The sequence below is a fragment of the Gekko japonicus genome, unplaced genomic scaffold (assembly GCF_001447785.1).
Source record: "Gekko japonicus isolate JY-2015 unplaced genomic scaffold, Gekko_japonicus_V1.1 scaffold296, whole genome shotgun sequence".
NCBI lineage: Eukaryota > Metazoa > Chordata > Lepidosauria > Squamata > Gekkonidae > Gekko > Gekko japonicus.
Genome location: NW_015177014.1, coordinates 903,220 through 918,758, shown reverse-complemented (window position 1 = coordinate 918,758; position 15,539 = coordinate 903,220). Strand labels below are relative to the sequence as shown.

Genomic DNA, 15,539 nt, shown 5'->3' with positions numbered 1-15,539 from the left:
GCTGCTCAGCAATTTCAGAAAACAATTTTCTCACCTGCTTTACGAAGCTAGCTTCCATTGTTTCCAGGGCTGCTTTAAAAAGGAAACCATTAAAGAAAAGGAGACAGTGCCGTTTCCCCAGATTGAAGATTCCTCACCCTCAAACACCTTTTGACCTAGCCAAGCTGAGTCCTTCTGTAAATTCTGCTCTACTCCCAACGGCAGATATCAGAGTTGTTTGTAAACTGCTAAAACCTTCAGTCTTCCCACTGACATTTGTGGCCCCATTTTTCCTCTAGCAATCCCAGAGAAGTAAAGAAGGTTGATGCTTTATATGCAGTTGGTTAAACGTGTGCATGGGCCATCAAGTCACAACAGAACCCAGAAAGGGGCTTTCGCGGCAAGTAAAAAGTAGAGGTGTTTTGCCATTGCCTCCCTCTGCAGACCCTTCTTTGGTGGTCTCCCAAACAAGTACTGACCCTGCTTAGCTTGTAATATTGGGCTATACCATGCCACTCCCCCCCACCAGTGCTTTATATATCTGGCCAAATGCAGAAAGCCACTGATATTCCATATTTATATGGAACAAGAAACTTGGGGGAGGGGCATCCCCCTCCTTCCCTCTCCACCTCTTCTCTGTCAATGTTCCCCCCTCTCTTTCTGCCCCAACCCCTTGCCTATCAATTTCCCCTCATTCCCCATCTCCCCATACCTCTTCTATGTCAGTCTTCTCCCCTTTCTTTCTCCCCCACCACCTTCTCTGGCAATCCTCTCTCACTCCCCCCATTTCTTCCCTCACCCCTTGTCAGCAGAAGCTGTGTCATTCTTTAAGCACTCTGTGCATGCACAGACAATGTTTTTGTTTTGGAGGGATTTAACCCCCTCAATGTGTTTTTAAAAGTTTAAAGATTTTTCTGCAAACCTTGGGGTTTCCCCCCAAGACTGGAGAAAAGTCTCTCTTCTTTCAATGTGGGCTAGATCCATGGATTTAGATATCTGCAGATTGTCCCACATTTAAGGAATAGATATTCAGATGTAACCTATTAACATAAAAGCATCCCCACACATTTGCAGTTGCAACATGATGACACGAAGCAGATCGATACTACTTTTGATTTGGCAAGTGCCTTTTGGAGAGGAGACCTGTCTTGCTTCTGGGGTTTGTGACACAATACTATGGAGTGCAGCCCACCTTGTTTTCCATGAGTTGTGGGATGAGTGGCAGGATCAGGGATGTAGCCATGCTTGTAGTTGGTAGCACTGAAACAATAATCACTTGGAAGCATATTCCACCTATTTTAGTGAAACCTGGTACCACTTAAGAATCTTTAGGGGGCAGCCTTAGTTAGTCTAGCTTACTCATGACCTTAAATACATTTCTCAGTTTGCAAAAGTTATTCTACTTTGGTAAACCAGTAACTGCACCTCACATACCTTGTCTTTCTTATCTTGCCTGGCATAAGGGAAACATGGGATGACTGCGGTGACACGGGAGGAGGAGGCAATCTTGCAAGCATTAATCATGATGAGAAGCTCCATCAGATTGTCATTTATTTCGCCACAACCACTCTGGACAATGTACACATCTTCCCCTCTGACACTTTCGCCAATCTCTACACTAGAAGAAAGAGACAAAATGATGATGGGATTAGGCCTTTCCAGGTTAAAACAGAGAACACATTAATTGTCTACTTCTTCAGGCATAACACTGTGCCTAAATAATCATTTTCTACTCAGTTTTCACCAAAGCACCAGAACTTCATATCTAGGGTTGCCAAATGGCACTCACCTCCTTGGCGGGGGACTCCTGGGCAGCTCCCGGTGCACACGCGCGCACACGGTGCACACGTCACCCGGATGTGACATCATTATGCCGGGCATGCTGGGGGCAGGGCCACAGGGGAAAACCCTCAAATGGCTGTGGCCCCGCCCCCAGCGTGCGACGTCACATCCGGGTGACGTGCACGCGGGGGTGGGGTTTCCCCCGGGGCCCGATTCCGCGGGGGCGGAAATCGGGCCTCCAAAGAGGGGGGAAATCCGCCCCCCAGGGGGATTTGGCAGCCCTATTCATATCAAGAACAGTACAGGCTTGCTGCAAAGGCCTGTTTGTTCAAGCAGAAATACCACCCTACAGAATGTTAACCTGTGAGAAAATGAGCAGAGGTTTTATACATAGTAGACTAATAAAAAAGACCTTGTGTTGTAGTGCTAGACTAGAACTGGCCAAATCAGGGTTCACGTCTCCACTCAGCCATGAAACTCATTGGATGTCCTTGTGGTAATCACTGGCACGTGTCCTTTGGTGTAGTGGTTAAGTGCGTGGACTCTAATCTGGGAGAACCGGGTTTGATTCCCCACTCCTCCACTTGCACCTGCTGGATGACCTTGGGCAAGCCATAGTTCTGGCACAGCTGTTCCTGAAAAGGAGCATTTTCTGTCAGAGCTCTCTCAGCCCCACCTACCTCACAGGGTGTCTGTTGTGGGGAGGGGAAGGGAAAGGAGTTTGTAAGCCGCTCTGAGACTCCTTTGGATAGTGAAGGGTGGGGTATAAATCCAATCTCCTCCTCCTCCTCCTCCTCCTCCTTCTTCTTCTTCTCCTTCCTGCCAGTCTACTGAGCCAAGTTTGAAGCCTTCTCCAACTTAAGTAACTTTTCTCTCCAACAGAAGAGCCACAAGTTGGAGGAAGGCTCCCAAGACTGGTGCAGTTTCCTCCAGCCTAAGGCAAGTTAGAATAAATGGAGGCATAGAGGACCATAATTATTTTGAACTCCTTGGAGGGAGAACTGCATTAAAATGTGATAGATATTTGTTTCTAAGTTTATTGGATGGCTGCCCATTTCAGGAGCTCCACTGATCTCTAATTATTTTACATGTTCAAGCCCAGTAGCACTTTTGAAACCAACAAGATTTTCAGGGTATAAACTTTCAAAGAGACAGAGCTTTGACTCTCAAAAGCTTATACCCCGAAAATCTTGTTGGTCTCTAATGCGTTTATGGACTTGAATCTAGCTGTCCTATGCCAGACCAACATGGCTACCCCCTGAAATTATCTTAACTTGTGGCTGGCCTCATTTATTACAAAATAAAGGCACTGGCTGCTTCTTGTTTGGAGAGGAGCTCTGTATTCCAGTGTGACTATAACCTTTGTTCCCCTTCAGGCCTTTTCAGAGATTGTCCTCCACTTTAAGTGAAAGCACTCTGCTGGAGAAAGGACATTCTTCTGAGGGCCAGCAGCTCTGCTGCATCTCCTGTCAGAGCTGACTGAATTATTCAATCACATCTGATGAAGAAACGTAGCAGGCCCAGCCAACCACAGTGCAGGCCAATGGAAGGGGGCAAGACCAGAACAGTAAATCCTGCAGAAATGCAGGAGGCAACATCTTCTGTGGGTGGCTACAGAAACCTTCAAGTTATTTCATTTCACAAGTATGTTAGATTCTCCCATGGCTCACTAGTTTGGAAATTGTTGTCATTTTCGTTCTTGGATACGACTACCTAAAAATGGATCCTCGATTGTAAAGAAGCCTGAATATTCTTATATCCCAGAGTGGGAGCCAGTGTGATGTAGTGGTTAAGAGAGGCAGACTCTAATCCGGAGAACCGGGTTTAATTCCCCACTCCTCCTTGGGCCAGTCACAATTCTCTCAGAACTCTCTCAGCCCCACCTACCTCACAAGGTGGCTGTTGTGGGAAGAGGAAGGGAAGGAGATCGTAAGCCACTTTGAGACTCCTTAAGGTAGAGTAAAGCAGGGCATAAAACCCCCCTTCTTATTTATCATCATCATCATCCCAAAAACAACTGTCATGCTCACTTTCACATGTCAACTGCTTAGTATCCAGACTGTGAACTTTAAGTGAATCAGTGTCCAGTTAGGGATTCTTTATTCTCCTTCAGGTGTCAGTTCTGAGAACCTGCAAGCTCTTACCAATAGACACTTATCCAACAACAAGCTAAAAACTGATGTTGAATTTCCAAATAACAACATATTAATTTGGTATTATACACAGTACAGAACTCATGCCCTTCATAGAACAGGCAGCTCTGATGCAGAAGAATATACACATCAAAAAATGCCACTATTGCCAGCTTATTCCAGCAATGTACTATGGAAGGGGAGGGACCATGACTCATTGGCAGAACATCTGCCTTGCATACAGAAGATCCCAAGTTTCATCCCTAGCACCTCGAGTTACAGCTCTCCACACAAGACCCTGGAGAAAGACTGTCAGACAGAGTGGGTAATACCGATCTTGCTAGATAAATGGTCTGACTCTCTCTCTGTTTGTGAGGCTCAAACATGGGAAAAAACCTGGTAATATTTTGCTTGCTATATACAATTATAGGCAGACAAATCTTTCAGGAAGAATAAAGCCTAAATGAATTTTATCATAGAAACCAAGTTTTCTTATTAAAAGATGTCACAAAATGAAGCATGAAAATCAGGCACAGTTGATTAAGGTCTACTGAATTAAATCCACCATTGTCACTGATGTAATGATAAAAGGCAACACACTATGGTTGCCAGGTCTGGGTTGGAAGATACCTGGAGACTTTGGGGGTGGATCTGGGAGAGGGTGGGGTTTGGGGAGGGAAGGAAGAGGAGGAGGAGAGGAGATTGGATTTATACCCCACCCGTCACTACCCAAAGGAGTCTCAGAGCGGCTTACAAACTCCTTTCCCTTCTCCTCCCCACAACAGACACCCTGTGAGGTAGGTGGGGCTGAGAGAGCTCTTGACAGAAACTGCTCTTTTTCAAGAACAGCTGTGCCAGAACTATGGCTTGCCCAAGGTCATCCAGCAGGTGCAAGTGGAGGAGTGAGGAATCAAATCCGGCGGAAGGTGGCGATCCCCTGGGGTCATGATAATAATACTGAGCAGCAAGGAACCATTATTGCTTTTTGTGCATAACCAGAAATGTACTCTTAAATGTGAACTGGCAAAAGGAAAAGGCCATGTTTTAGCCAGAGTTAAACACAAAAGTATAATTGATTTCAATATGAAGCTATTAAGTAGTTGTTTAACTCTTACTCTGAAATCTAGTGAATTTAAAAATGCTTAACGTCAGCTCGATTGCATCAAAAAGTTTGCATCAGTTAGGCTGTTACAGAACTTCACTTTAATCCAGATGTATCAAGGACAACATTACTAATTAACCATGTGGATCTCTCCCTTCTCCCCCCCCCCCAAGTTTAAACAATCTTTTGCAGAGATGGTGCAGATAAGGTGCAATCAAATGAGGTCTCCCTCCAGCAGAACATCTCTGTTTGTTTTATGCAATTTATCAAATTCAGCTGTTTGGAACTTTCAGTTCACTTGAAGTTCAGTAAATAAATGCCAGCAAAGCCCTTAGACTGTATTGAGGTGGCACTGGGCACACAATAGGCATTTAAGCCACGGTTTCAAACTTCCCTCACTTTAAATTTGTACACTTTTATACAAACCAATATTGTGTAGCTAGTGGCAGACTCTGCCACGGAATTGCTGAAGAAAAGAGCTAAAAAAGATTATGTTCTGCCTGCAGCAAGACTAGAAATGCCTTGTAGACTAGAACACATTACCTGCTTATACATTTTTGCCTGCCAAAAAGCAGGGGGCAGAGAAGCCCCCTTTGAACTATACCTATTAACCAATGGGATTATTTCAGGTTGCTTTAAAGGGAAGATCTCCAAAAGACAGCCTAAGGCCCCAGTTACACGGGAGGCTTTGATTCGGGAGAGGGATGGATCGGGGGCGCAGCAAGCGGGCGCGATCACACCACACCATCTGTCTCTTCCGGCCGAAGATGCGGATCAAAAAACCCCCTACTTACCTGAAAATCCGCAGCAGGGGCGGCCGTGGGATCACCGGCGCGCCCGTCTCCGGCACCATGCGAGCCCCCCGGCCAAACTGCACACTGATCTGTGGCTTCCCCCCCCCCAGCATCTGATTGTGCCGGGGAGCAACTGCGTGGCGGCTCAGGGGATCTGTCTGATCCCGCCACTGCGCGTCTCTTTTGATGCGGCTCAAAAAAGCTGCACTTCAGCTGCACCTTTTCCCCCAGTGTGACCGGGGCCTCAGTGTCACTAGTGAAAATAGCCTTAGCTTTTGGCCTAGGTTCTCCCACGGAAGAGCTGATTTTAAGCCCTTCTAACTTTTTATCCTTACCTTGGTTCTATCCATAAATTAGAACCTGCTGTGGTTTTAAACTTCTCTTCCTCACTTTGAATTTGCACATTTTTATATAGCACAACTAATAGCAGAAGTGATGGCATAACCAGTCAATCAAAGAACCCAAAAAAGTATTATGTTTGGAGCTGGGGGGGGGGTGTTAGCCATCTTTAAGTCACTCAGAGTCCTGCCTGCTGTGACACGTTCACAAGACACTTCACTGAGAAAAACATGTCCGCATCTGCTTCTCCTCGGGCTCCAGGCTGAATTGAGAGCAAATGTAGTTTGTTCCATTAGGACACTCTTCTCCTTTTTCCTTTGGCACACCTTCAATTGCTGCAGCCTGAGGGTGCTGGCAGGATAATCAGAGAGAGGCAAGCTACCACATGTGTGCTCAACCATTGCCCAGCCTAGTTCATAGCATTCAGAGGGGGAGGTTGTAAATTTCTCAGTTTGGGATACAGTGGGACCTAGCCAAGTGGGATACAGTGGGACCTTAGCTCACTCCTAAAGAAATCTTTTCTGGACCATACAAATATACCTTCTCTCGAGTAGCACCATTGGCCTATCCATGTCACCACTGTATACTCTGACAGGCAGCAGAGCTACAGGGGCTCAGGCAGACTTTCACATCACCTGCTGATCTTTCTGAGTGGAGATGCCAGGGACTGAACCTGGGTCCTCCTGCATGCAAAGGAGATGCTCTCTCACTAGGCCATGGCCCCTGTCCTAATGACTGATGCAGGTAAAACAAGTCTGGTTTCAGTCTGACTTCAGGACTGTAGCTGCCTTGGTCACCTGGTCACAGCCTGTTTCAGGAGACAGATGGGGAAACAACATCCTTGTTGAGACTCCTGAATTTCTCAATGATTCTTGATGCCATCAACCAGAATGTGCTTCTGGATCACTTAGCAGGGTTGACTGTTGGAAGCAATGTGTTGCAGTGGTTCTGCCCTTATATGGTTGGTCAGTTTCAGAAGGTGCTGCTCTGGGTCTTTGGGCTTTTGTACTATAGAGGGTTATAGGGTTCTATTATTCCCCCCTTCATGCTATTTAATAGCTACATGAAACATACAAGAAAGGTTGTCTGGAGATTTGGGGTGAGGTGTGATCAATATGTAGATTACACCCAACTATATTTGTATTTTTCACCTAATCCAAGTGAGGAATTGGGTGTTATGAACAAGTGCCTGAAGTCAGTAACAGGATAGATGAGAGGTGAAATACTGAAGTTGAATCCAGAAAAGATGGGGTGGGTGGGAAATATTGCTGGTAGGTAGTTTAACAGAACAATGAAGTCATGTCCATGCAATTTTGGATTGGATTACACTGTCTCTTAAAGCTAAGGTTGACAGTTTGGGATGCTGTTAGATTCCACATTGTTTGGGGTTTGCACAATTGGTGTCTGTAACTCAACATGCCTTTTAATAAGTTCAGTTCCCCATGGAACAGATGGTTACTAGGCTAGGTAGCTTGAATGCACTGAATGCACTGCATGTGTACATTCCTTTGAACAATTTCTGGAAACTTAAGATGGTTGAGAAAATAATGGCCAGTTTACAAGCTGGACCTCATGATAGCAAGTACATTTTTCATGCTCAAAGGTGTTCATTTACTGTTTCTGGGTGCAATATAAAGTGCTACTAGTGATGCTAAGGCACTAAGTGGTCAGCAAGGGTATCTGCACAGCTGCATTGTCCCATATGAACCTGCCCATCAGTTTAGATCATCACTGGAGAACCTTCTCCAGGTATCCCTTCCTGCAGAAGTAGCTATCTGCTAGACATAGGCCCTACTTTGTAGTTTATTGTTGTTTATGGAACTTCTTCCCAAGGGGATACTCACCTGGTGTGATCTTTAAGGCACCAGGCCAAGTCTATAGCATATACTTGAAACTTTGGTGGTCAAAGTCTTCTATTTTGTTATTGGCAATGAAGTGTTTTGCATTTTTATATATTTATTGCAGATTTTTATATTGTTAAGATAGCTTTGTACTGTTTTACACTGCTTTTGCTTTTATGTATCGTGAGCCGCCATTAATATGGAGTAACAAAGCAGCATACATGATGATGGGAAGTGCTGTCAAGTTTTTTGTTGTTGTTCAGTCGCACAGTCGAGTCCGACTCTTTGTGACCCCATGGACAAGATCTCGCCAGGCCCTCCTGTTTTCCGCCGTCCTCTGAAGTTTGCTCAATTTCATGTTTGTTGCATCTATGACACTGTCTAATCATCTCATCCTTTGCCGTCCCCGTCTTCTTTGACCTTCAGTCTTTCCCAGCATCACTGTCTTCTCCAGTGAGTGCTCCCTTCTCATTTGGTGGCCAAAGTATTTGAGCTTCAGTTTCATTATCTGGCCTCCCAGGGAACAGTCAGGGTTGATTTCTTTTAGGATTGACTGATTGGATCTTCTTGCAGTCCAAGGGACTCTCAAGAGTCTTCTCCAGCACCATAGTTCAAAAGAATCTATGCTACCCTGTAGGGCTTTCAAGGCAATTGACATTCAGAGGTGGTTTACCCTGGACTTCTGTGGTGGTCTCCCATCCAAGTACTAACCGGGGCTGACCCTGCTTAGCTTACAAGATCTGACGAGATCAGGCTAGCCTTGGCCATCATTTTAAAAATCAGTCAGTCAATTTGACTAGCCACCACAAAGAAGATGGCAGACTAAATGAGCCCTTGATCTGATAAAGCAAGGCTCCTATATCCTGAATTCTCTGGTGGACCATTTGGAGTTATTGTACAGAAACAGCAGCTTTTAGTCATAAAAGCAAATTTAGAGTCCACTTGGCACCTTCAAGACCAACAAAGGTTTATTCAAGGTATGAGCTTTCATGTGCAAGGCAACACGGCTGACCATCTGGATCTATCATAAAAGCAAAGTCATTCTTAACATACCAAAGTGACATGATGGTCTGAAGAAAGAGAATAGTCTGAAGGCACTTGTTGCTGGTCTGCTGCTGAAGCTAATAAAACCCTAGTCCTATAAACTTCCAGGATAACAAACGTCTTGGGCATCTCAAAGAAGCCACTCAGGGAAAGAACAGGGCAAAACGGAGGCAAGTCAACAAGATTGGGAGGCAGATGAACTAGTTCTTATAAAGACGCGCATAGGACACACAGCTGGGGTTCCATCCAAAAGAATCCCATGAGCATCACCTGCAACACTGTTTCACCTCTCACCCCTAAAGCCAAGGTTTGCTTACTCATGAAACCACTGAAATCCAGTAACCATTTAATCTTTGTACTCTAGCATGTTCCCAAACCATGCAATGTCTGTTCCTACTCTTTTGGCAGCATGGTAGGCTACTGATAAGCAAGTGCCCTGATGTAGCAGAAAGAGACACCCTTGCAAACAAGTCTATTTGAGAAGCTGCGACTGCATAGGCAGAGTCCCAAGCAAAGTATCTGCAACAGCAACAATCCTGTTGGGGGGGGGGAGAGAAGGAAACACGGGGAGTTTCCACTTGTTGAATTGGGGCAGCTATCATTCGCATGTAACAATTTAAGACTGAAGCTTGATGTTGCTTTATGTAGTGAACCTGACATGGCAATTTGTATATGTGGCCTTGAACAGGTTACCTTGCTTTGTTAATCAGGTTACTACGAGAGCAACTGGCTGGCTTCCCCCCACCCCCTTCTCAATATCACATGATATAGCTTATGAACAGAACACGGCAGGTAGCTTAGCAGCTTATATAGCTTGTTGAGGACAAAGCCCACTTCGCTTCCCTAATTATACAAGTACATTGTTTTTCTAGCCCCTGAAGGCAGCCAGATTAAATGGAAGACATTTAAACACTTCCATGTGTCATCTTGATCTACTACTTCTATCAGAAAACTGGTCAGAGGGAAAACAAGCAAAATCAGTGCCAAACCAAGGGGTAGCAGGTAGAAATATTAATCAATCTGTGCAAGTTAGTCCTATAGCGATCACGGTAGTAAAGTCTGAGCTGGGGTCATGGCTCAGAGGTAGAGCATCTGCTTGGCAGATGCAGAGGGTCCCTTGTTCAGTTCGAAGAATCTCCAGGTAAAAGGACCAAGTAGTAAGTTAGGTGAAAGCCCTTTGCCTGAGGCCCTGGAGAGCTGCTGCCAATCAGAGTAGACAGTACTGAACTTGACAGATCAAGGGTCTGATTCAGCAGAATGACTGCTTCAGACAGTGATTCTCACTCTGCCCTTTGGGAGCTGTAGGAGGCTCTTTTATTTGTCACTTGTGGCTTTTTTGAAACTCTGGGAGATGGGGAAGGAAGTGGTGGGGTGCAGGAAGGTAGAAACCCTTGAGCCAAAAGCAAGTGAGCCAAGGCTAGTGCAGCTGCACTGGCAGGCAAACAGTGTCCCTCTTGATACATTATCTTGATGGAACATTTCCTCCCCTGAGGTTTCTCTGCCGCAAATGCCTGCAGAGGTCAATGCACAAAAGGGAGAGCTGTCTACTCCTGCTCCACACCCTCCCTTACTGCCTCTTCTCTAGAGCAAAGTTAGAGTCCAGTGGCACGTTTAAGACCAACGAAGTTCTATTCAAGGTGTGAGCTTACATGTGCACTAGGTGTTTTCAGGTGGGTAGCCATGTTGGTCTGGATCAGCAGAACAGTTTGAGGCCAGTGGCACCTTTAAGACTAGCAAAGTTACATTCTGGGCATAAGCTTCCGTGTGCATGAACACTTCTTCAGATACATGTTGGAAGAAGTGTGCGTGCACCCGGAAGCTTATGCCCAGAATAAAACTTTGTTGGTCTTGACGGTGCCACCAGACTCAAACTTTGTTTAGCGGTGTTTTGTTGTTGCTGGCTGGGGCTTGAAGACTCAGGCTGAAGGACCTCACTTACAAATTGCTAGGCTCAGCTTCCTGGACTCCAGCAAGCTTCATGCCATGACCTCCTTGCTGCTTGGGCACTAAACAAGTCACGTGCAAGCTCAGAGTGCAGCTTTTTCCTTACTCTTTCCCTCCTCCTTTCTGATTTGTTCCCAGGACTCTTCTCTTTTCCTTGGCCGTGTTACCCATTGTGTTACACTGCCTGCATACATGCTCATCCAGGTCCATCCTGAGAGAAGACAACAAACCGAGCTCTTCTCTCTTTAGCCTTGTTATTCATGAGGGAAGAGGGAGGAAAGATGGTAGAGATGTACAGTGTACAGGTATGTGTCAGACCTGTTGTTACTGTAGGGTTAAATAACATGATTAAAGTGCAGCTGAGTATTTTCAGGAAGCTTTCTCCTCATTATGAAGAGTTTACAGCTAATCCTCACAAATCCAAAACCAAGCCCACAAGGATGTTCTTAAAAGGATCATCAACCCCAGTATGCTTCAGGAGCAATCCTAGAGAAGTAATTCCAATTTCATTTAATGGGGCTTACTTAGAGAAGTGAAGCCTCCCACCCTAAGGTGGTGGTAGAAAAACATGTTCCCCTTCATTTATTTCCAAGGATTTTTTAAAATGAAAAAACCCCTGGATATTTTAGAAAGGAATTGAAAAAGGGCTCATATGGAATATTTAAATCCCCCCCAAATTGTTTATTTTAAAGAAATGTTTTAAATCCCCCCAAAGGGTCATCCTTCCCGCAGCTTCAAAATACCTGGAAATGTTACATCTCTAGGCTTACTCCCAGAAAAGTGTTCTTAGGACTGCAGCCTTTGTGATGCATTACTGTGGCCCCTGCCACACGGCAGGGGAAAAGCCCTTTAAAGCGCGGCTTTTAAAAGCCGCGCCAACGTTGATACGGCTCGGCGGGATCCCACGGATCCCCCGGCCGAGCCGCCTTTTCTCCCCGGCGCGATCAAACGCCGGAGAGAAAAGACGGCTCTAACCGGGAGCAGGCCGATCTGCGCATGTCGGAGCATGCGCAGTTCGGCTCCGGCCCGGGCTTGAGCTGGCGCAAGGGAGCGCCGGCGATCAGACGCCCGGGAAGAAGCGCCTCTTCTGTTTGAACCACCGAGGTAGGTGGTTCAGTTTGAGGCGCTTTTTCCCGGGAAAGGGCCAGTTCGGGGACGGTATCACGGCGCTTTACAGATGTTGTGGTGTGATCGCGCCGGTTTGACCCGCCCCCGAACTGTCCCGCTCCCGGGCCAAATCGCCTCGTGTGAACGGGGCCTAAGAATGCCAACTCTTTGGCTGCTAGGACCTCTAATGCCTTCAAGAGTTGAGTGACAAGCACAAATTGTGCAGGAGAATCTGGCTATTTGCAATACGTATGTTTACAGGGGTGCCTATGAAACGGTCCATGATCTGCAATGTGTGTTCCAGGAGTCTCTGCATGTGACAGAGGAGAGGGTGGTGGTGAGCTTGTTTGGTCTGCCCTTGCCGCCGGGATTGATATATAAAGCCCGACCACTGCTTTCTTTTTGGATGCTTTCTGTGCTATTAACTTTGTTTTACCTTATGCCGCTGAACTGCAGCAGAGCTCTTTAAGCTGAGCTGGTACACACGGGGGGGGGGGAATGAAAGTGCATACTGAAGTAAGATTAAGGTATGGCATTTTCTGTAGGTCTTGTGTCTATCAACCCAACCCTACTGAATAACCCTCAGCACAATGCACAGGAGATACAAGTAGTCATGTGTTTCTTGGGGTTGATGGTGAATGTGCTTTGCTTGTGAGCCACAAAGCGATCACCACTGGCTTAGACACTGCATGGTAATACTGATACAGCTAGTCAAATAGCTCCACTGCCATAACTTCCCTATGTGTCAGAAGGAGGTATGATTAGTGGATGTGCTACGGCCAAGGCCTGATCCATACACATTTACATACTTAGAAAAGGTATATGCTGCCTCTGCAGAAAACCTTCACACACGAGAGAAAGTGGTGACAGAGACTCCGAATTGGTAGAATGGGCTACATCACTTCAGATGACAGGAAGAGGAACACAGTTTTGAATGCTCCCCACTTAAAAGCTCCCTGCAAACGGAAAAATACAGCGAACAGAATGGGGAGATGGACCTGGTCTCCTTGAAGTTTTCTATTTGCGTGGAGATTTTTATGGCAAACCAAGGTGGACACCACAACCTGCAGTCTCAAGCAGTGCAACTCCTAGGGGGTCTGCCACCCCTGCTTCCTTCATGCATGGAGGAGGCTTGGGTAGCCACGATAAATTAACTACCACTGCATAAGAAACAGTTCCATGTAAGAAGAGCATAAAAAGATCCCGCTAACCCCCTCCATCCATCACTAACACCTTTGTGGTTCTGAGGAACCCTCCTGGATCATAGTTGAACACGCAAACATCAATTCTTAGGCAAATATCTTACAAATAATGAAATAACAGTTTCAGGTAAGTCCAGCCTTCTCGGTAGAGATTTCTACTAAATGGTACAAGCACTTGACCATACACAAGTTTTCTTAATGTGCTTCCAACACAGGAATCAAGAAAGATTTGGTCAGTGAAATGTTTCTTTCCTTTTCCTGTATGTATATTATGATATGCTATTTGTCCCTGTCTGTTCGCTTGCTTGCACATAACAGAATGCATACAAAGATGTGAACTTCTAGAAGGGCCTGAATAGCTAAGAAAGCTGGACACACTGAGAGGCTGTTGACTTTGGGACTCGCCCCCTGAGCTGGTCCAACAGAAGAGGAGTTTGTTGACCTTCAGGGCACAATTTAGCAATGTACACAGGTACTGGCCTCAGAGACTGAAAGGGAGGGATCTGAGTTTCTTACTGGGAAAGGACTGCCAGTATTCTAATACTGAGACAAGTGGTTAATTGTTCACTTCTATTATTGTGTAATAGTGAATAAGTCCTTGCAAACTCACTAACAGTATGGCCACAAAAGCTGAATAAAAGCCTCTAGGAGTACTAATTCAGAGGGTCATATTCATATTTTGCTCCTCATAAAGAGAAAGCAAAATGTCCTTTGAACAACACAGACAAGATCCTCCATAGAAAATATTAGCTGCTCTACATACTCATTTTAATGTATGTACACAATGTTTTAAGAAAACATGGGGAAATGTAACACGTGTATACTATTGTACATCACTCAGTTACACATGCCACTTGGTAGGCTGCAGGTGCACATGTGGTGATAAAACATGAATTTACTGCCATGTAAAATGTGAAGCCATTGCAGCGGTCCCAGTGAACAGCAGAATAATAAGTATCTCCAAGTAATTCTGCAATGAACACACAGCAATACAATAAAACACAGGAAGAGGAAAACACTGGAAATTTTAAGAATGTGTAAGGTACAATTGCTGCCAGTATAGGAATCCCCTGGCCTAGATAATGCCACAAGTTAATACTTCCCAATAAATTAACTGTGCAGGTAAACTGTTGAAAGGAGTGAAATAAATGATGGGAAAGTAGTGGTCATGTTTGGACATGGGAAACCCAGGTCCTGATTTCTGTTCAGCTAGCAAATCCACTGGACAGCTTTGAATGTTAGGCTCTCTCAGGCTTACTTATACCACAGGATTGTGGCAAGTCTAAAATATCACTTTAAGCAGCCAGGCGAAGGATTAGAAACTATATATTTCCAAGCATGAACTAAAAACAAATAGCAGTGTTCAAGATCAAACAGTGATGTGGTAGCAGACCAAAAAAGTCCCCATGTGACAGGTATTTAACAATGGGGATGGGATGCAGTAGAAACCTTGGTAAGTTAAAGTGCTAAAGTGTTTTGGTGGAAGCAAGAAGCAAAAAACAGCAAGCTTTGTAATGGAGACACACAGTTATGCGGGAAAAAGAATACAGAAGCGTTCATGGAAGATACAGGTAACATTGTGTTGCTTTAGCCAGCTAGTGGACATAGAAAGATGATACCACTCGCTTTCCTATTAACTGTCCTTTGCAGAGGTCGTTTCATAGAAAAAGAGCTAGGGGAACTCATTAGCATAACACATTAGCATATGCCACACACCCTGACATCACCGGAAGTGTGTCATAAGGCCACACACCCCGCCCCCAATGGTCCCGGCTGCCGCCGGCCTTGCGGCTCCACTGCCAAGCCCCATGAGGGGCCCGGCGGTGGACCTGCAAGGCCGGCGGGAGTGCAAGGAAGCCCCACGAAGGCCCTCCCTGGCCCCAGGCAGGCAGGGGGGGGGAGAGGCAGGGAGGAAGCAACTTACCCTCCCTCTTCTCCTGCCTCCTCCTGGCTGAATGAGGGCCGGAAGCGGGGCGGCCGGAAGCAGGGGCGGGGCTTCGTCATGTGCCCCGCCCCCTGCACCTCACCCGGGGGAACTGCGATCCCCCCGAAATGACCTCTGGTCCTTTGACTACCTGATTTTCCTACACAATAGAGGAAACACATGCTACAGAACAGGTGAACAAATGCTAGGCTTTGATCACCCAGGAAACTAATCAAGATAGATAACCTATTTTTTATTGGTTTTATATCTGGCCCTCCCTGCATAGCAGGCTCAGGGAGGGTTCCATCAAATATAATAAACAATATACAGTGTACAAAATTAAAAAAGT

General features: G+C 45.7%; 1 protein-coding gene across 1 annotated transcript in view; it reads right to left on the bottom strand.

Moving 5' to 3' along the window:
* PRPS2 (phosphoribosyl pyrophosphate synthetase 2) overlaps positions 1 to 15,539 on the bottom strand; it is a 36,477-nt gene that overhangs the window by 15,512 nt on the left and 5,426 nt on the right. The window contains exon 2 of the mRNA XM_015427692.1: positions 1,414 to 1,597. Coding sequence (XP_015283178.1) covers positions 1,414 to 1,597 — 184 coding nt within the window. The remainder of the gene's footprint in view (positions 1 to 1,413; positions 1,598 to 15,539) is intronic.